Genomic DNA, 21,937 nt, shown 5'->3' with positions numbered 1-21,937 from the left:
TTGAGTTTTTAAAAAAGTAACTTGCGAGTTTAAAATATCACCACAATTTGATACAGAAAAAACATAAAATCTGTCAAAGGTTTTAGAGATAGAGTCACAAGTTTCTGTGTCACATGATGCATCATTAAGGAAAGTTTCTTAGCAACAAACACAGACACACAAAAAACACAAACACATTTTTTAACTGTGATTGAAATTGTAAATTACCATCTTTTTATTTCACATATTTTCACATTATTTTCAATGACAGGCTTTCTGTTATTTTATTTTTTTAATTCTCTTTCTTCTTTTTCAACACTGCTACTCTATGGACATTCAGGAAGAACCGAAGGAACAAGGGGACTCGGGTTTGGATTTTTTTTTTTTTTCTTTAGGACAGAGTTGGGATTTCGAGCATGAAGGACAAATAATCAGAATCACATCAGGGAGAAAAAGAGAAACTGAGAAACAGACACGACAAGAAGAAAAAGGAGACGAAAAGAGAGAGGGGAGGGGTCAGAAGTGGGTGGAGTGCAGGTACGTCAGTGTCCAGGTGAGTGTGTGTGTTCAGGTGTTTGTGTAGTTTCCTCACTCAATCCCTGAAACTTGTGTTTTGTGTTTCTTTCTGCAAATGCATAATCCTTTTTTTTTTTTTTTTTTTTTTTTGGTGTGGAAAGTTTTTCTTTATCTCTTTCAGTTGCGTGCTTCAGTCTACATGATTCTATAATATCTCTACTTTTGTATCTCTCTGTTTTTACAACAATAATCTTTATTTTTGCAGGTCTGTGCTCTGACTGTACATGAACTATTCCTTTAAAACTACAGTAACAGTGCATGTCTGGCTTATAAAGTTAATATTTTTATAATATTCCCCTGCATGTGTGTGAGCATGTGTTGCATCTTCGTACTCTGTGCATGTGTGTGTGCATACTGCATCACCTCCTCTACCTATATGTCCAGTGCATATTTTATTTTTGTCTTTTTTTCATGAATCAGTGTGATCTTTCTTTGAACATGGCTCGATCCCTGTTTGTTGTGTCTGTCAGTTTATGTGTGTCTGCGTGTTTGTGTGTGTGTTTAAGTCATTCGTCCGTCCGTCTGTTTCACAGGGCGCTGGGGTTCCTGAAGTTATGGCCTGCGAAGCGAGCCTGGTCGCCCAACTCCTCCTCAATCCTGCAGAGAAGAACAGAGAGAGAGAAAGAGTGGAGGGATATTATAAAAACCAAAAGAAGAAGAGTTCTTCATCTTAAAGACCCTCCAATCGAAAACAATTTTAATCTTGTTGACATTCACATGATGTTTTTATATAATACAAGACATATGATGAGTGAAATAATCAGTCAACACCATGACTGAGTGTTTCCACCTTGAACCTATGACAGTCTCCTAAAAACAGATTCAGACAGCCAGGGATTCATACGTCATAGAACCTGAGGAACCAATCCTGTTAACTTGTGGGGACAGGGGGGCGGGGCTAAATACACCTGAAATCTTGTCAGTACAGAGAGCCAGAGTTAGCATTAGCACAACCACAAACACTGTGTCAGCCACTGCCAGTTACAAGCTAACAAACAACATAAACAAATAAAAGATGCTAACTACGCTAACGCTTCTGATCCGTCTGCTAGTCTCTGATTCTGGTCTCAACAGACTCCTCCTCTGTTGAGATAAATCAAAACTTAGCACAAACATGTCGGTCCACATCTCAATAAAATAAAATATAAAAATATGTGGCTCTCAACTCCAACCTCACTGGCTCCTATTGAAGATTTAAGTCTTAAAAAGTATTTCATAAATATATAGTTTCATTTCTAAAAACTCTCAGTCATTGTTCAAAACAGCTGGTAACTGTAGTTTGAATCAAAGTTACTCAGACAGGAGGAAATAGTGCATTTGTTGGGGACTATTTTCAGCAGCGGATTAATCCTCGTTTGTTGCTCTAGTGATTATTTGAGGCAGCAGGACAGTGTGTGTGGGATTCAGTCAAATCAAACTACAGTGTGTGTGTTCATGGTGATGGAGGAACATGTCACCTAATGCAACAGTGAATAGAACAAAATAGAATGCTTCTATTGTCACTGCACATCATTGAAGAACAAAATTTATTCTGCAGCCCCTGAGAACATAAATAAATACGATAATTAATACTAAAGCAATTGCATCTATGAGATGTATAAATGCAAAGTGTACAGATGTTATCGCACATTCACAATTATGAGGCTCTGTGGCTCATAGGAATAAGATATCACCTGTGGACATACATTCGTTGACAATAAGCAAAATACATAATATGACTCTTACTCAGAATCTCTCTCTCTCTTTCTGTGCGTGTTTTTCTTGCGACACTAAATTAGTTTTATTTAGTGCCACATTTCCAGTGATTGTGTTCACATAACTGCCACTGTATAACAACTTCCTACTGTATAAATAGCTCATTTCCTCTGGTGCGTGTGTGCACGTGTGTGTGCATGCTTGACTGCAGTGATTAGCGTTTATCGCTGGTTAATGCCCCGTAAGTCTCTCCACCCTCCACCTCTCCTGCGTCTCCTCAGCAGTCCGATGGGATTACAGCAGCTCAGCCGATCCCACCTCCTCCTCCTCCTCCTCCTCTTCCTCCTCCTCCTCCTCCCCCTGCTGCTGACTGGCTCGGACGCATGGGGTGACACCAGTGCTGCTGTCGCCTGTCACGTCAATTAGCTCTCTGATGCTAAGCACTCAGACAAAGCAGGAACCTGAGGAGCATGGCTATAGCTCGGATTCGGAGCCAAAAGAGAATACAGGGAGTGATGAATGGCAAACAAAGTGAAAGTTACATATTAAATCATGCAGGGTAGGCTACACACCGCACCTTTAAAACTAATGCTAAAGATATGATTTAGAAATAGCAACTTTCCAACAAGAATCTTGTATGTAATGTATAACATTACAACAGTATAACAGCTTTTAATGAGTCTCGATCCTGTAAAGACAAAGTTCACTGAATTGCCACCTGTCTGTTCTCTAGTGTAAGTGTTACTGTGGCTACCCACCCCTCTGTCCACCTGTTGCATCATCGAGGCAACAGGTAGCACCTGACGGATGGGAGTGGCCACGTGTATATAAGCAGCCTCCTGATCCTTCAGCTTGTTGGTCTCACACACTGAGCCACACTCATCTCGTCCAGACCTGCCTGACAGTTCTGACTCTGACTCTCCAGACCTCTTGTTTTTCCTTTTCTTAATAAGATAAATTAGCAACTGATGGAATGAAGTAATGAACATGCAAAGGAAAAAAAATCAAAATAAAGTGGATGTTGAAATGATTTGAAAAGATTCTTTGCCCAATGAACACAAAATTTGGAAAAAGGTCAAATTATTAAAGTTTTAGAAAAGAAAAGTTACACTCAAAATGTCAGTTTTTCTTTCCTTTACAACAGAGGAGCTTAATAAAGCTACCAGAGCAGATGATATAACTTATTATTTGTTATTTACTCTTCTTTCTCAGTCAAAGTATATCTCACTTCTTTTAACCCGTAACCCTCAGAGGAAGAAAGTCACTGACCTCATGAGCTGGTTGTACTTGGCCAGTCTCTCAGATCTACAGGGGGCGCCAGTCTTAATCTGAGAGAGAGAGAGAGAGAGAGAGAGAGACAATAAACATGTAGTGGTTACAGTTATGGTTTGGTAAGCCTCTGGGAAACAAACATGGGTCAATATGGTGTGTGTGTGTGCGTGTGTGTGTGTACCTGTCCAGTGCACAGTCCCACCACCAGGTCAGCGATGAAGGTGTCCTCTGTCTCTCCTGAGCGATGGCTGACCATCACACCCCAACCATTCGCCTGAGCCAGTTTACACCTGAGAGACGGAGACAGACAGAGAGAACATCACTGTTTATCAGCCCCTGTGAGGAGGGAGAGGGGTGGGTTCAGATGTTGCCACAGTTTAGCAATAGTGTGAAAAATATACCTGGAATGAGGCTAAAATATAACTTGAACTGTTAACCTCATGGTTATTTGCCTCCACCACTCAGACTAGTGTCAGATTACATCCCTGTTTATCCAGAGTCATATAATATATTAATCATTTCTGTGAAATTTTGTCATAATTGCTGTTGAAGTCTTGAGTAATGGCTAAAAAGTGCTTTGTGAGGTCACACTGACCTTGACCTTTGACCTTTGACCACCAAGATCTAATCAGTTTGTCCTTGAGTCCAGGTGAACATTTTTACCAAATTTGAACAAGTTGCCTCAAAGTGTTATGGAGATATTGCATTCACAAGGTGAAAATCATGTTTTGTGAGGTCACTGTGACCTTGACCTTTGACCTCTGACCACCAGAATCTATTGACTTCATCCTTGAGTCCTAATGAATGTTTGTGCCAAATTTGAAGAAATTCTGTCAAGGCATTACTGAGATATCGAGAACAGTACAGTACACCTGCAGCTTTGGTTGTCACTGACACGTAGGCATAAAAAAATGTAGAATAAAATAAATAACATTTAAAAGAAACAGATAAAATAGAAAGTGTGTGTGCAAGAATGCCAGAGACAGAAATGCCAGAGCCTGTCGTTGAGGCTGCTGCTCGGAGGACTCAGGGAGTCATGTAGGGGGTGGGCTGTGTTTCTCCTACTTCCTCTCATGATTCCAGAAAGCATCTCATCCCAGGACAAGGCAGTTTTATTTCTAAATCCTCTTCAGTGGTTAGTTGTGAAGACTGAACACATTTCAAACAGGAAGCAACACAATGAACATGACATTTCCTGTCACAAAAACACAACCACGGCCCTCTGGCTCCACATCTGTCGAGACCACTGCGAGATGTTTTGTCCCATTTCTTTCACTTCACTTCCACAACGAGACTGTGGACGCACTGAGATGAGTTAAGGACACGAGAAGATGCAGACTGTGTGTGAGTAGAGATGATTGTTAAAGCGTTGTGTGCACATTTTGAGTCTCCAATGGTTATTGAGACATTTCAGTAATAACCAAAGCTATCAATTTCATAACGGTGCCTCTTCAGGATTCATCATCTGAGAACCATGAATCTCTGAAACAAATAACCCATCAAATAGTTGCTGAGATATTTCAATTTGAAAATATGGTGGAAGAAATGTATTAGCATATCCACCTGTAGCACTAGCATAGGCTGCAAATAAAGATGGACGTAGCCTCTGTGACGTCACCCACAGGTTTCTGAAGAGCGGTTTTGGAGCTCAGAGTGAGCTGCTCCACCGTCACCATCTTGGCAGTGCCTGACTCCGCCCCTAAATCCCAGTTAATCCAAAAACGGGCAAAGAGGTGGAGCGTGTGTGGAGCAGAGACTTCAGTACATGCTAAATGCAGCAAGCATACGCTCTCCCACCTGTCACTCAAAGAGGCCACGCCCTCAATTATACATAACTTTAAGCCTTAATAAAATGTAAATGGGTGAGTTATAAAAATTCACCCATGTACAGTTGTCATGAAGGAGGAAATGATCTCTAGAGACCAGAACAGTTTCTGTACCAGGCTGTAAACATGTTTCTTTCTGCTGTAAAGTTGGACATTTGAACATGGGAGTCTGTGGGACTGACTCACTGCTGGAGCCAGAGTGGTCGTTAGAGGAACTGCAGCTTCTGGCTTCATATTTCATCCATGAGGCACAAGATGTAAAACTGTTTCACCTTCATCATCTCAGCTCACTGGATGACAGCATGTCTTATTACTTATGCTTATTGCACAGGTTAATTAATCTGATTGTGATTTATTCCCACCTGTGGCTCATCTGACACGTTAACCTGCTAACGACATGAAAACGAAGGTGTGCGCTGACGCCTCGAGTCATGCTGAGCTACTAGAAGAATATATCATCTTAACGACGCAGGAAGTTTTTTCATGTGACTGAAACAGTACATCATCTTTATTGTCCTCAGCTCGATCTTTTAATTTTTCTCTCCCCTCCTCCTGCTCCTCCTGCTCCTCCTGCTACACCATCATGACTGATGGCTTCATAACCCCGAGTGACGTTCTGTTGAGTCTGAGACTGATGACACACACACACTCATGACTGAAGTACACACTCTCTCCACAAAGATATCAGCGAATAAAAGATACACGCACGCACAACAGTCCCAGTCGGCTGCATCGGTCCATTTGATTGACAGCTAATCTTCATACTAAAATCACTGTCACTTCCTGTCCCTCGTTCATCTTCTGTAAAGGTCAGTTTGTCGCTCTGTGTCTGTGGCACAAGGTCAACACGGCTGACAGGTAACGACTGATGTGACTGACAACATGCCGACTGTGTGTGTGTGTGTGTGTGTGTGTTTCCACATGTGTGACTGATAGCAGAGCAGCTGTGTCTCTCTGTATCTCCCTACAGGCCTCCGTCTTGTCTCAGCCAAGATGGACGACCTTCTTTGGCCAGTCCAAGGTCACTGGCCTGCCCTAGGCGGCCATGTTGGTTTCCTTTTCTTTCTGAGAAGAGATTTATGGTTTGCGGAGCGCGAGGCCAACGCTGTGTTCACGGCGCATTGGATTGATAGGGACGAGTCCTACCTGTGGATCTGATTTAACATTTTAGTAAAATATTTCATCTGTTTCTACATGAAGTGGTTTTATATCATTCAACTCAAAAACAATCCACCTGTTTCTTCTTCTGCTGTGCTTTAATGGCACTGATTGGAGAATCCGCTCCACCAGCTGTGGATGGTCGTGCGCATTTTCTTTCACTGGACAGTTGTTTAACCCTTTCAGACCTGAGGCGTCCTCTGAAAGCTCAGACAACTTGAGTGTTTTCTGAAAAGCCTGGCGTTCACTAAAACCTTTATTACTCAGCCTCTGAAGCAGATAAACACATGAAATAAAAACATTTGAGAGATTAAAACTTTGACTTTCCTTGTAAACCATTGGCTTTGCCTTAGAAACTGTAGATGGCTGGAAAAACAAGCACATTTGTCAAAATTCTCAGTTCAGTTCAACTTTTTTTAACATTTATTTTATTTTATTTTTTATGTTGATGAATATTAGGGTGAATTGATTTACAATAAAATTTTTCAGGTCACAAATGGTTTTCATTTCATGTTTCTATCTGCTTCAGAGGCTGGGGAATAAAGGTTTTAGTGACAGCGTTGCATCAGGTGAATCTTAACCTCAAGCTAGCGGTGATACTGGAAACAGACCATTCACAGCTGTGTTTCGTCAACTTTTCTATGAAGTCACTTCTATTTTGCACAAACTGTGATGGACACCAGCTTCTGATCTTGAACCCTCTTGAGCTGTTGCATAAAGCAGACGTACGCCTGTATGGCCTCGGTGACGGAGCCGATCTGGTTGACTTTGAGCAGCAGGCAGTTGCAGGCTCGCTCCTCAGCAGCTTTCTCTATCCTCTTGGGGTTGGTCACTGTCAGGTCGTCCCCGACAACCTGGATCCCCACCTGGGCTGTCAGACGGGACCAGGCCTCCCAGTCGTCCTGGTCAAATGGGTCCTCGATGGACACCACTGGGAACAGGAGAGGGAAAAAGTTTTAAAAAATCATTAAATCATTTTACGTCTCTCGTTGATGCAAATGCAACAAAGATCCTCCACCTGGGTAGTTGTTGACAAAGCCCTGGTAGATGTCAGCCAGCTCCTCTGCGGTGATGTGTCTCTCTGGATCTGGAGGGGATTTGAAGTCCAGGTCATATTTGCCCTCACGGTAAAACTCTGAGGCGGCCACGTCCATCCCGACCACCACCTTGTCTGTGAAGCCGGCCTTCTCTATGGCGGTCTGCAGCAGCTCCAGAGCTGAGGGGTCAGAGGAGGGAGCATGGAGAGGAGGTGGAGAGGAGGGAGAAGGAGACACGAGAAAGTACTGTCAGGTTCAGTAGTAAATGTCAGATTCTATTGCCAATCTCTTAAAATCAGCAACTCCTGTGATCACAGAGCATCAGTGGTGAAACGTCTCAGTGACAGAAGATTCTTCCTCACCCTCGCTGTTCTCAAGGATGTTGGGAGCGAAGCCTCCCTCGTCTCCAACGTTGGTGGCATCCTGGCCGTATTTCTCCTGAATCACCCCCTTCAGCGTGTGGTACAGCTCCGACCCTATCCTCAACGCCTCCCTGAGAGACGGAGGGAGGAGGGAGGAGACACAGGGAAAGATGGAAAGAAATGATGAGGGATGAGAGAAGCAGGAAAACACAGAAGTGAAATAATAATAAAATAGTTTTTGCCTTGAATACAGAAGTGGTTGTCAAAAAGGATGTGTGAGGTATTCAATGATGAAAAACTAAAAGAAAATACACATTAGTTCATAAAGGTTGAATTCTTACTTGAAAGACTCGGCTCCGACAGGGAGAACCATGAACTCCTGCATGGCCAGTTTGTTTCCAGCATGGGATCCTCCATTTATCACATTAAAGGCCTGAGGAGAGGAGGGGAGGGGAGAGGAGAGAAGGGGATAGGAGAGGAGAGGAGTGGAGAGGAGAGGAGAGGAGAGGAGGGGAGAATCAGGTAAATCCCTGAGACCCTGTGTACAGAGACGTTGGCACCGCTGTGTGTAGGTGTTGTGCAATGAGTTTGCGTCTTACAGGAACCGGCAGCACCAGCTCTGTGTTTCCAGCCAGGTCGGCTATGTGGCGGTACAGGGGGACATCTTTCTCTGCTGCACCGGCCTTACAGATGGCGAGAGACACCCCCAGGATGGCGTTCGCTCCAAACTGAGCTGTTAAACACAACAACAAACAGGAAGTGATGTTAGTTGGGTTTTTTTTAACTCTCTAATGTGAATTTGTAAAATTTTGACTTTTTTTGGTATTTTTAAAAACATTCTTTCTATTTATTTCAACTCCAGTTTGATTTAACTTTCTTTGTTCGGCCGTTCAGATTCGTGTCAGGTCCAGTTTTAGCATTTTAATACGTAAGTTACGATATACTGTATTTGTTGTTTTGCCAAAAACCATCTCAGTGTAGTTTTACATCTCCTCTCTCAGGCTTCTCTTTGGAGCTCTAGTTACAACAGGTCAGTCAGCCAATCAGAAGAGAGGATCTGAGCCTCTCTGCTAATTGACTGACTGTTTTCTGAGTGATTAAATAAAGATATATCAGATTTCAGGTAAACACTCAGAGAAACTAAATCCTGCAAGGTTGGATGGTGGGTCCAGGTGGGCGGGGCTTGGGTGGTTACTGATTTGTTGTGACATCACAAAGTTCCAGAAGTCCTGACTGCTCGTTTTAAGGCTCAGTTTCTGAATACAGTAAAGGACGATAATGGTTCCCCTACAAGTAAACTCATAAACTGCCCTAAACTTGTTACTATGAATTATTATCAGCTAATTTAATGACAGGAGAGATTTGTTTTTGTATCAATAAAAAGGAAGAAAGTAGTTTTACATTCATATCTCACATTATAAACCCAGATAAAACTTGTTAGTGTGACAAGCTGTTTGTTCTTGTAAATCCTGATATAATTGTGTTTATTTCTACATGGACCTTTCACAACACATTCAGTCTGACAGACTTCCTGCTCTGGCTGAAATTAATTTCCAACACCATCATTTTCACGGCTGTTTACCCTCCTGCCTGAGACGATTAGCCGGCCTGATTAATATAAATGAACTCTGCGTTTATTTATTAAGGATGTGAGTTTGCTTTGATCCTGCCAAAACCTGTTTGGAACAGGGATCTGTTCACCCTGTCTTTTTCCGTCTGTATTTATGCCTCCTGTTGCTCTGCGCAGCACTTTGTTAATGTGTGTGTGTGTGTGTGTGTGTGTGTGTGTGTGGAGGCTGAGCTGCTGTAGCAGCGAGGTTTCCAGCTGGCTGGTGCACTATGATGATGCAGTGTTAAGTCATCACGACTCGCTCCCGTCTTGTTTTGACTCACACTTGTTTTCTGTGCCGTCCATCTCGATCATCGTGTTGTCCAACTGCTCCTGCTCCACCACGCTAATGCCCTGCAGACACACAAACACAGACACACATTGTGAGAATACACACACACAAGTGGAGCTTTATATACGCACATCTTTTATATTAAATTCACAAAATGTTACAACACTATTTTTCTTGTCATAACAAGTTTGTTAATTTATTTATTAACAGTTTTTCCAGACATTTATTTGAGTAATTATATTGCTTCTTTTTTGCTGATTTATAGGATCAGATTTGGACGTAAAAACTACAGATTGTTGTACTTATTAATGTAACGTCATGTCCATGTTGTGGACGTCTCTGCTCTGAGTGAAGCTCCTGTATGGATACTTTACAACCTAGAAAACCATACATGTGATACCTCTTCAGGCTGCACAAACAACTAAACCACAGGAAGTCACAGTTTTTCTGTTTTAAGCTTTTAACTCATTGAAATCTTCCAGTTACATGTCAGCTGATGTTCATGTTAATATGAGATAAGAGAGAGAAACATGTTCATCTCATCTTAAAATCTGACTCGATGTTAAACTGCATCGATCCACAGTCACACAAATAACACAATAACATTACAAATGCAGATTTCCAACAACACCAAAAAGTTAATATCGTGTAGTTTTCCATAAATTATCTATCATCCAAATAACCTCTAATAAAGTCAAAGAAAACAATCCAGAAGTACAGGATCTTCTAAAGCTGAGGAAAAGAGGCTTCAGAAGAACGAAAACATGTCATGAAACTTCTGATGCACATTCAGTACATTATCAAAAACGCATCAGAGTAGCTGAACGACAACATGCAATTATGTGTGTTCAAATATACAGTATATTTTCTTTGTAAGTGGAGTTAAATGTGATTTTAAAAGAAGAAAACATATAAGTAAATGATTTTTTACAGTAGTTACTGTAGATGTCTTGTGAGGAGGAGAGATGTGTTTTAAACCAAGACTTTTGTTGTTGTACAATCCCATATAAATGCTTCAGCTTCAAGTCTGTTCTGAGACTGTTGCAACGCATTCTGAGAAAACAGTCACTTCCACAAAAGTTTAAAGAAGCAGACTGAGAGTAACAGAGCAATCAGACCAGTTACTGTTTCTTGAACTACATTATTATTTCAACTTTTTATTATGACTTTTCTCAAATTTCTGGTTGTTTACATGTGTTTTAAAGAATAATGACGCCCCACAGACAGACACACACACACACACACACACACACACACACACACACCAGTGCAGAGTACCGATCCGTCTCCCTGATCTGCTCTGATGTGATGTTCAGGAGCTCTGAGCTGCTCGGCTGTTTTTTTTTCCCGCCTGACTGATCATCGAGATTCATTTCCCAGCATCTGTTCCTGGAGGAAATTACCCATGCTGCACTGCTGCAGATATCGGAATCATACTTTTGTATAAGTCTTTACACACACACACACACAAACGCACACACAGGAAGACTGTCACTAACACACAGACCTCATTCACTTTTATACTCACACAGATGAATTATCATCATCTTTCATTCACAGCATCTCTACACACACACACACACACACACACACACACACACACACACACACACACACACACACACACACACACACACGTGTAGCTGTCTACACTTCTCCTTACTCTCACAGTTTCCTGTCTGCCCATCCAGATGTGATAGTCATCTGTACATTGATCGACTGAATCTGCTCTCAGTGTTTCCTGCTGTGCGGCGTCGGTTTGTTCACAATCTGGACATTTTCAGCTTCACTAAATGATACACCTGATTCAATCTGAACACAAACAGAAAAAACACATGATACAACACCTCAGACATCACCCGCAGGTTTCTAACAGGACGTTTGAAGTCTGGGGTTTCAGTTTAGTTATTACAGCCTGATTAAAAAGATCTCAGAGCCCAGGTGGAGCTGAGAAGATTGGAACCAACACTGAGCATCATCGGATGAAAGACCTGATAAAAAAAGATAAATTTCTCTTTTAGCAGCCTAACAACTTTCATCTAGGATGTGCAAACCACCCAATCCCCAGAAGTTGTTCCTTTAATACAGTGGTTCCCAACCTGTGGGCCGGGGGCTTCAAAGTTACTGCAAGTGGGTCGACAAATCATTGGCAAAACAGTAAAAATAAAATAAAATAAAATATGGATAAAATATGTAATTATATTTTTAAAAATATATAAATATAAATATATATAATTAAAAACATTCAAAATGTTGAAAAACTCTGTCATTTTTTCCTTTTAGTCAGGCCTATCACTGTGATAAGCCAATGGTAGGAATTATTATGTTGTCGGACAACTTTGAGGCCAGACCACATCGTATACTTGTTAGCTTGATAGCTGGTTAGCAACAGGAAGAATTAAATGGAAAGATGGTGAATCGATAATTGACAGTCAAACAGAAAATAAAAATTTAGCTTCCCCTGCTTTCAGTTCAGTCCTGAATGTTCGATCAGTATTATTCAAATAAAAAGTGCTCTGAGAAGCAGTATTTGGCCTCCATATTGTTACAAGGTCAGAACATGTTTGAGATTTTCAAGTGGCCATGAGGTGTAAAAGGTCAGGAACGGCTGCTCAGAGCCTAATTCCCTCCTTGAGTCTCAGGCCTGCTCAGAATTTACTGAGACATTAAAGCTTTCAAATTTGGTTAATGACAAATTAACTGTGTGAACATTTTTGGTGACTTACTGAGGCTATAAGAGCTGGACCCAGAGTGTCGTTGATGTGACCGACTGCCTTCAAAACACCTAGAAGAGGAAATCAATGAGAGGAAGTGAGTCAGAAAAGCAAGTAAAAGAGAAAAACAGAAATATTAGCGGGGCTGTAGTAAAGCTGGTCATCTCTGTTTGAGGTTTGTTCATGTAAATCTGCTCTTTGTCCCAAACCAGCCTTCAGAGCTCCTTTTGATTAACACTGACTCTCGTAGCATCAATCCCACAAAGAATGAATATGAGCTCTGCAGCTTAAAGCAGATTTTAGCTTTTTTTAGCTTCATGTTTTGGATTTTCAGCTTCAATCCCAAATATTAAACCATACACAGGAATTCTTAACAGACAAGCTGTCTTAAAGGAATAGTTTAACATTTTCTTACGCTGTCTTACGCTGATCATTGCACTAAATATCAAAGTCGAGTTAGCACACAATTAGCTTAGCTTAACAAAAAGACTAGAAGAAGCGGGAAACAGGTATCCAGGCTGTCCCACAATATGAAATTAGCTTCCCCCCTGCTGCTGCTGGAAGAAGGCTAAATGAGGGCTGTTTGTGTTTGCATGTTTTTGAGTCTGCCCCCTTGTGGTCACAAAAACCATTTAATGCAGCTTCACATTTTTAAAGATTGTAAGCATCCACCTCCACAGAGTCGAGTTGTCTTCGTACCTTTGCCCTTGTAGCGGCTCTTGTCTCCATCTCGGAGCTCCAGAGCTTCATAGATACCTGTGGATGCTCCGCTCGGCACTGCAGCCCTGAACAGACCTGACAGACAAATAAAGGTGATGTTTGAGAGAGTCAGGAACCAATATGGTAGTTTTTAACTCTACTGACTTTTTTCTTTATCTGACCTAAAACTCAGAAATAAAGTCTAAAGGAAAACTGATTTCATTTATTTGAAAATTCATCAACTTTATCATAATTATTTGTTTTGATCTGGTTGAGGTTGTCGAAGCATGTTTATACTGTCGGCCTGCAAGAAGAATCTGAGCCCTTAACTGAGAACTGATCAGTCTGGACAGAGGTCAAATGAAGGTCATTTGATGTCAGAAACAATCCACAGCTACAGCGGAGATGCTGCTGCGCTGCGAAGCTTTCTTCACACTTTTAGGCAAATTTCTGACATGATGAATCTGAGCAGACGTCTTTGAGGTGAAGGCAATGTTGTTTTTCTTTTTTTTCTTTTTTTAATTTCCCTTGAATATTTGCAGACAGGCTGGTCGACGGTCACCTTTCTCTGTGCGAAGGTCCACTTCCACAGTGGGGTTTCCCCGGGAGTCCAAGATCTCCCTGGCAACGATGCTGACGATCGACATCCTGCGAGACACAGAGACACACAGAGGGAAAGAGGCTGTGATATAACTGCTTTACAGGTGAACTCTGCTGGAGACATGGTTCAAGAAGAACAGAGACTCATGGTGAACAGATGTTTTCACATTGCACATATACAGACAACAACCTGTCAGAGGAGATGACATCACTGCAGATTCACTGTGAAAATAAAAGCTCACCACACAGGACTGGGTTACCTCACACACATATGCACTACAAACACACACAGACACACACACACACACACAGACACATACACACACACACATACACACACACACACACACACACACACACACACACACACTGCAGTTGCTGTTTCTGGAAGCAGGTTGCAGTAAAATTCTTCAGCAACAGAGAGCAGTAAATTATGCATCAGTTTGCCACTGATTACATCCAGACTAGAACCTGCCATCGGTCATGATCTGGTGAGGCTGCACTGAAATCTTATTTATTTTTCTTATCATCAACAAAACCAGCAATGATTTGATCAGACTAACACTGTGTGATAGTGTGTGTATCAGAGCCTGATACGTCTTATTCCTCTGACCACAGAGCTCCACTGTTGTCCAGAAACGATTAACAACACATGAGTGAGCCACACTGTTGCACTGGGCGACATGTTCCCACACACACTGCAGTTTACTTTGACTCAGTCACACACACACACACACACACACACACCATCCTGCTGCCCCAAATACTCACTAGAGCACCAAATGTGGATTAATCGGCCGCTCAAGAGAGTCTCCGGCAAATTCACTATTTAGTGCTTTTTGAATATTTGAGAAAAACTACAGTAGCCAACGGCTTTAGGGGCCTTTAAACTGAAACCATATATCTTTAGGACTCATTTAAAGGTCCCATATAGTATAAAGGAAGATGTCCATGTGTTTGTGATTATAAAGCAGGTCTAGGTTCTATATTAATACTGTGAAAGTATCAAAGCCTCAGTCCACAGAGAAATGCACACAGCCTGTATTCAGAAACTGAGCCTTAAAACCAGCCGACAGGACTTCTGGAACTTTGTGATGTCACAAGAAAGCAGTCACCACCCTCTGCCATGTCCCAAGCCCCGCCCACCTGGACCCACAATCCGACCTTTCAGGATTTGGTTTCTCTGAGTGTTTACTGGAAATCTACTATATTTTTATTGGATCACTCTGAAAACAGTCAGCCAATCAGAAGAGAGGCTCAGAGCCTCATGGGAAAAGTGTAAAATATGGATTGTGAAGTCAGAAAGTAGCTATTGTGGCAAACTAATAAATGATTGGTTTTTGTGTCTTTTTCAGATTTCTTGATGTTAAGAAGAATATTAAGTAATGGCACCTTTATCCTTAAAAACAACAGCAACTTTAAACAGCCAACTCTAATTAGATCTAAGTCGTCTTTATGTCTTAATGTAAAACCCACTTTGTGCACTTTGACCTCTTGCTCCAGCAGGAGACCAGCTGAGCTTAAAATTTGAAAGATGCCATAACAGTGTTTATATTTAACATAACTCTTATATTTTACCTACTTCTCCATGTAAACATACCTTTATTCAGAAATAAGTGTCTTTCCATTACGTTTTTTTTTCCAACACAACCAGACTCTGAAAACATCAACCTCTGCTTCTCGTATCAGGTAAAACCTCCAACCTCACACCTGCTGAGGTGGCACAGTGGTGTCAAGTCAGCTGCACCTTTACCATTCAAGACTGTCACTTTCCTACAGTCCAATCGACTCCAATAGACTGTGTATGAAATGCTTCACATTTACCTACCATTGCTAGTGTTCTCTACATCAGTATTTCTTATACAGTATCAGGAATGGTTCATACCTGTGATATCAGCTGTAAACCCTCTTTTGCAGTGATCAATACGTTTGAATATTGTAGGCTACATGTGTACACCTTTATTCTCTATGCTCTTTGTGACAGCTGTGTTTGTCTTTTTGTTGCTGATGGCTCCCTTCTTGACCAGGCCTTTCTTTAAAATAGACTTTTACCTGGGGAAAATAAAGTAGAGAGGTTCTGGAGGTAAATTTCATCAGTCTGACCCTGGTTCTGTTTTCACAATCATTCTAGGTTCTTCTCTCTATCACTGCTGTTTACTGTTGCTGCTTCTTCTCTCCCAGGAGAGACTGATCGGAAAATCCTGCAGTGCTAATGCAGGAAAGATGCACCTCTGGGTGCCTTCCAACTCTTTGAAAAACAGCTCGACCACACCTAAGTGTGCCAGAGTACAACTGCATCAATCTCACACTTAAAAAAAAAAAAAACACCCGACGAGCAGCACAGGCCACTTTTACACAGCACTGATATGGCCCCAAGCTGCATCATCATGTTTTTTTGTCCTAACTGTTCATTTTTGTCATTAAAAATTTAGTATGATGAAAACTGTGTGAGTGGAGATTTACAGATTGTTAAATTAATACTGGTTGTACCACAAAACAACATAAATAAAGTAGTAATTAGTCACATCTGCTAACTGCTAACTGTTTTAACTGTTAGCCTATGTCACAGCTTTGGATGCTGCTGTGACTTTCTGTTATAGTTGATTTCTTTTGATAACACAGTGCTACATGATGTTTTCAAACAACTATTTTACACATAACAGAGCATTAGCTAAAACATTTTTTTTACATTTTAATGGTGCAACTTGATTTAATAAATCTAGTTTGAAACTAGTTAGAAGTACAACCAAACCCTGGTCTGCAGAAAGTGAAGTAGAGCTTGTATTTAGTTCAGATTTGACCTCAAGGCCGGGAATCACACACTGATGAAAATTCAGGAGCACAAAATTACATGTTCCCTAAAGCCAACTTTGTCTTTACATCCTTAACAAGCTTCCACTGTACAGCACATTCTCACATCCATTTCTACTGGACGACATGAAAGGAGTCGTTTCTCTTTCATTTCTCTCTGAGCAGCTTCGGACCGCCTGATTAAAAATGCATTAATTCTGTTTGAAGACGCATTGAATTTCTGGATCACCATGACATTATTAACCTTCATGAACACAAACTCCAAAACACGGGGAGACTCCATCCTCATTTCACTATCATCCACTGCTAATCTACTCTGTGGGTGTTTTCCCTCATCCTCCTCATTGATATTCCAGGCATGCAGCGCTGCAACAATATGTCAAAAAAAAGGGCTTTCAAGCCGTCCTCGTCTCCATACTGTATGAATACTTCATTGATCTGTGAGGAGCTAAATCTGGCTCGCTGCTAGCTTGCAGAAACATGTCACAGTACTGAGGCTGCTCTTTCCACACAGGCCTGGAGACAGAAGGATGTGTAGTAAATTCAGAGTAGAAGGTGTGCTGGCTGCTTTTACAGTGTACTCATCAATGCAGCACCAGTGTAAATGATAACAATAATTTATTGATAATGGCTCAACTCCATTTAGGTGTTAGTGGCTGCACCACCCCCATCACTATCACTGAGTGGTGAAACAAAACAAAAGGTGGCTGCAGTGTCTTTTTGTTGAACCCTCCTCAGCTCTGGTTCTGCTTGGTAACAGGATTATTCTGGGATGGAAGTTCCTCCCCAGGACCGAGCTGTGTCAGTTTAGCTTATCATGGAAGTGTCTACAGGGAGAAAGCCCCATTTTTAAACTTGCCACTGTGCTCACTGCTCCTGATTATTATCTCAATTAATTGATTAAGTCAGAAAATATCACATCACAATCCCAGAGCCCAAGGTGATGTCTAGAAGTGTCTTTTTTTCCGTCCAACAAACCCAAAAATATTGGATTTATTATCAAGCATATTTATATTTGAACGTCATTAGTTGTTGCAGCTCCTACTGTGTTTTTGTGACTCAGAGGACAGAAGCTTCCCATTTGTACAAAACTTTGCATAGAAGACAAACAGGTGTGAATTTATATTTGAGTTGAGACAGCTTACACCCACAATGTGCTTTAATAACCAGCCTGTCCTGCAACCCAAACAACCACATAGGTCGTTTTGTTCAACCTTCCCGAATCACGCCAAGTGAGACCTCAGTTGTCATGGTTACAATAATAAACACATGGGGTGTACTGAGAGTATACTAGTAGCAGCCATGTCTTGGTTAGGTTTAGGAAAAGATGGTGATTTGGGTTAAAATAAGTTCTTCCTCAACATTAGATGATCTTTGTTGTCATGGTTACAATAATAACAACGAACGGTCATGGATAATAGAAACAACATAAACTGCTCCTGTCACATGGGAATCGAACACCGCTCTCCTGGGTCATATTCATCCATCCACCCCAACCTCCTCCTGACGTGGACTCTGTCGCTCTATAAACTACGTCACCGCACTTTTCCCTTTGCTCCTGTCATCATCACTACGACCACTAGATGTCGCCTAGCAACAAAACCTAACTATGGGTCATAACAACCTGCTGACAGACGACCTGTGGGCTCGTTTCTCAATGGAGGACAGTCTCAGAACAAATAATGAATATTGTTCTTTTTATGTCTCCTCATACTTTAAACTCATTAAAATCCTTATTGAGTCAATGTACAGTATCGTCTCATGTAAATATGATTATGTGAACTTGTGCATCTCTCTTGTGTAAGATCTTGTCCTTATGTCTTTTTTTTTCTTTCTTTCTCTGTATCCTGTAACTCCCAACACAGATTTATGCATATTTATGTTTATGTATATTTATGGATATTAAAACAGTGTTGATGTGATCTGAAACTAATGATATTCTAGCTCTTTCTCTGCATAATTGGAGTTCCTTTGTTGTCTCATTTCCTCTGTGATTTCCCTCTGGTGTTGAGCTGCCTCTCAGCCTGAAAGCAAACACACACTGTTTTATGTGAAACCTTCCTGAAGACACATTTCTGTCGTTTAATAGTCTCCCTGTCACCTTTCTTCTCCTCCGCTGGGACATAAATTCCCCCTGTGTGTTGCTTTTAACCTGCTACGAAATCACATGACTCCTCCTGTCTCTGCTCCCGTCCTCTCAGCACCCCTGTGTCATACGGTACATGGTCTTTCTGAGCGACTCAGGGATATTTTCCTCCCATTGTGACGGTGGCCTTGTCCCCGCCGCCGCTGGTCGATTACAACACTGACGACCTGCGAGTTTATGCTTATTCAGTTCTTATACTCATTGTAAGTCACTGGGGATAAAGTGTCAGCAAAATGTGTAAAATGTTTAAATGGTGCTCAGCACAAGAAGGAGCAGATAAGGTGCCTGAGTCGCCTCCAGCTCGCTGCAACATCCACACACTCGGAGTCAAGGGGATTGATGCGTGGGTGATTTTCTCTCCTGGCCTCTATTAATTTTAGTTTGTTTTTTTATTCTCTCTCTCTCTCTCTCTCTCTCTCTCTCTCTCTCTCTCTCTCTCTCTCTCTTTTGATGCTGTTTTGAAGCCCCACCCTGCAGTACTGCAGTTTTTTCCAAACAGTACCTCCTGAGGGTGGAGCAGCAGTACAGAAGGAACATATTAGATATTCTGCTATTTCTGCTCTATTTCTTGTTTCTGATCACATCCCCGGAGCATCAAAGCAGGCGTTTGAACATTGATACATATTCATTAATGTTTCTGCACCAGTCAAACTTTAGACAGCATCCACGAATCTCTCTAAATCTCACCTGGACATAAATATCTCCACGATTCACCAAACTCTATCTCACGCAGTACTTGCTCTGCGAGGTTCTACTACAGTGGTGCATTCTAACCTGTTTGCAAAGATAATGCTAACATGCTGATGTTTAGCCAGTATTTACCACTGTCACCATCTTAGTTTAGTGTGTTAGCATGCTAACATTTGCTAATATACGAAGTAGCATTGGGACTGATGGGAATGTTGTTTGTTTTGTGGTTATTTATTTGGTCATAAACCAAAGTACTAGACAAAATGAAGTAGTGTCTTAGTCCGATAGATCATATTCACATGGCGTCCATTTTTCTCTGATGTCACACTGAGGTTTTGAATCTTTGAACACTTTAATGTCTCTGAATAAACCCCGTGTGAGAACAAGACAATGGCCGAAAACCTTGACTTGTTTTCTTCACTTTCCTTTGACCAAACTGATGAATGGGATGAATTTGCCAGATCCACAAAAGGTTTTTAAAAAAGGACACAGCAACTGCATTGAAACTTGAAACAAATGTTGAAGGTAAGACACCGAACACACTGTCAGTTAATGTCAGACCAGCGGTCATGAAGTTTCCAGTTAACATAACTGTCAATGTCAGCTCTATTAAAGTTGTCAGATGACAAATTAATCCACTGGCTTGTGCAAATATTGAACATTAATTAACATTGTATAGTTTCATGATCAACCTGCATCAATGAAACAGTAATATTATGATGGCAGAGCAAGTGCCTCACTGCTAATTTAACCTTTCATTGTTTTATTTGCTGTGAAATGAATGAGCTTCATTCCACTCGTTTCTGATCAGTTTCATGTTGTGAGGTAAAATTAAATGACAGAGTCGGGAAGCAAGTGACAAGCTACAGGCGGTTTTGTTTTGATTTCAGTCAGCTGAGGAAAACAGGACCACCACGACACTATCAGCATCTTCCAGTACAAACTGTTTAAAAAAGTCTACGACGACCGGCTCCTCTCTCCACCTCCAGTGCGAACACCTCTAAACATTTCAGTCTGACGTGCTCAACTCAACTACCATGGTTCCTGTAATCCTACAACCTCCTATCACCCCCTGTGAGAAGTGATGGCTCAGCTTTGCGTGACATTATGACTGATTTTCATTGCATGACAACATCATTACCATAAACCTCATTAGGTTTATTTTCAGGTCATTTTGGTGGGGTAGTGGTTAATAAAGTTCATTTGGTTGGCGTTAGGGGAAACAGTCAGGCCTCCTCGTCTTTGTCTCATCATGTCAAACTTTTACATAACCTTATTCCAAACACAGGTTCAGGCTCCTTATACCACAAAAAAAATGTTTTGTCATTTTTTTAAAGATTTCTCCAGAATTTCATGATCTTGTAAATATGTTGGTTTGGAAACATCAAACTGACACTAAGGTGATGTTTCAGTCCTAAATTTGCCTCCACACAGTCTGTGATGTTTCATGTCATTTTTTTGTACAACTAGCAGCCTTTAACTTTTACAAGTATAATAATAAAACAGGCTTCTGTACCTTTGGTATCATGTGCCGCTTCATGCGAAGGAGCAGTAAAACCTCATTTACTTTAATAATAAGCTGCTTGAATGTTTGTCAAATAACGTCTGTATTCATGACAAGTGTTTCTCAATATTATCTCATCTCATATCCATAAACACATGTTCTGTCTGTATGACACATCTCTCATCCCTCTCTCTCTCTCTCTCTCTCCCTCTGTGTCTGTGTCTCTCGCCCGGCGCTGTTTGTGCTCGTTGCCGTGTGTGTTATGTAAGCTCTACAGCAGCAGCGGCAGCAGCAGCAGAGAGAGGGAGGACACCCATGAACGCACCACACCACACCTACCAGAGACTGCAGTGCTCAGCAGAAAATATACCAGCACTGAAAACACACACACACACACACACACACACACAAGAGTGGGTGAGCCAGGCAGAGAGTGAATGAGGGAGAAAGAGAGAGAGAGAGAGAGAGAGAGAGAGAGAGAGAGATAGGGATGACGGCACACAAGGAGAACAGAGGGAACGTGTATATCATCTAACTGCGTTAGATAGGGAGGATGGAGGGATGAAGCGGAAGGAAGACCAAAGGGGAAAACAACAGAGAGAGAGAGAGAAAGAGAGAGAGAGAGGTGGAAGTAAAATGAGAGAGAGAGACAGTAATGACATCTGGATAAATATTAGGTTGAAAATCTCCAGATGTTTTTCTTCAGTTCCAGTCTTGAAGATTAAAGGGACAGTTCACCAACGTCACACCAAGACCAGTTACTCCTCCGACCTCGAAAACAGTTGTGTAATGTACGATTCTTCCTGTGACCCTGAAGGGAGCTGAGAGCCTCACAAACCGGGATATTGAGTTTGAAAGATGTGGCCATTTACCACAGGCCATTTACTGTGTGTGGCCATTTATACATATTAAGTTGCACTGTGGGAAGTGTAGGACTCTACGTGTGGAGCTTAAGCTGCTTCACAAA

At 41.5% G+C, this 21,937-nt stretch overlaps 1 protein-coding gene and 1 long non-coding RNA gene across 2 annotated transcripts in view; one reads left to right on the top strand and one right to left on the bottom strand.

Annotated features, from left to right (window-relative positions):
- Window positions 1–309: 309 nt before the first annotated feature.
- The window catches only part of LOC139634018 (gamma-enolase), a 24,887-nt gene continuing 3,259 nt past the window's right edge, over window positions 310–21,937 (bottom strand). Inside the window, exons 2-13 of the mRNA XM_071500240.1 lie at window positions 13,782–13,867; window positions 13,220–13,315; window positions 12,533–12,591; window positions 9,799–9,868; window positions 8,505–8,638; window positions 8,247–8,338; window positions 7,906–8,036; window positions 7,525–7,722; window positions 7,236–7,437; window positions 3,704–3,812; window positions 3,520–3,578; window positions 310–1,152 (exon numbers count right to left, since the gene is read on the bottom strand). Of these exons, the coding sequence (XP_071356341.1) occupies window positions 1,083–1,152; window positions 3,520–3,578; window positions 3,704–3,812; window positions 7,236–7,437; window positions 7,525–7,722; window positions 7,906–8,036; window positions 8,247–8,338; window positions 8,505–8,638; window positions 9,799–9,868; window positions 12,533–12,591; window positions 13,220–13,315; window positions 13,782–13,866 (1,305 nt within the window). The 5' untranslated portion in view covers window position 13,867 and the 3' untranslated portion in view covers window positions 310–1,082. The remainder of the gene's footprint in view (window positions 1,153–3,519; window positions 3,579–3,703; window positions 3,813–7,235; window positions 7,438–7,524; window positions 7,723–7,905; window positions 8,037–8,246; window positions 8,339–8,504; window positions 8,639–9,798; window positions 9,869–12,532; window positions 12,592–13,219; window positions 13,316–13,781; window positions 13,868–21,937) is intronic.
- Window positions 15,360–16,218, top strand: LOC139633554 (uncharacterized). Its single transcript, XR_011693779.1, has 3 exons — window positions 15,360–15,508; window positions 15,847–15,902; window positions 16,001–16,218. It is a non-coding gene; the product is annotated as an uncharacterized lncRNA (long non-coding RNA).

The sequence above is a fragment of the Trachinotus anak genome, unplaced genomic scaffold (assembly GCF_046630095.1).
Source record: "Trachinotus anak isolate AG129_WGS33_773 ecotype Australia unplaced genomic scaffold, CSIRO_AGI_Tana_v1 ptg000016l, whole genome shotgun sequence".
NCBI classification, from domain to species: domain Eukaryota; kingdom Metazoa; phylum Chordata; class Actinopteri; order Carangiformes; family Carangidae; genus Trachinotus; species Trachinotus anak.
Note: the sequence above shows the minus strand (reverse complement) of the source record. Positions and strands in the feature narration are given on the sequence as shown.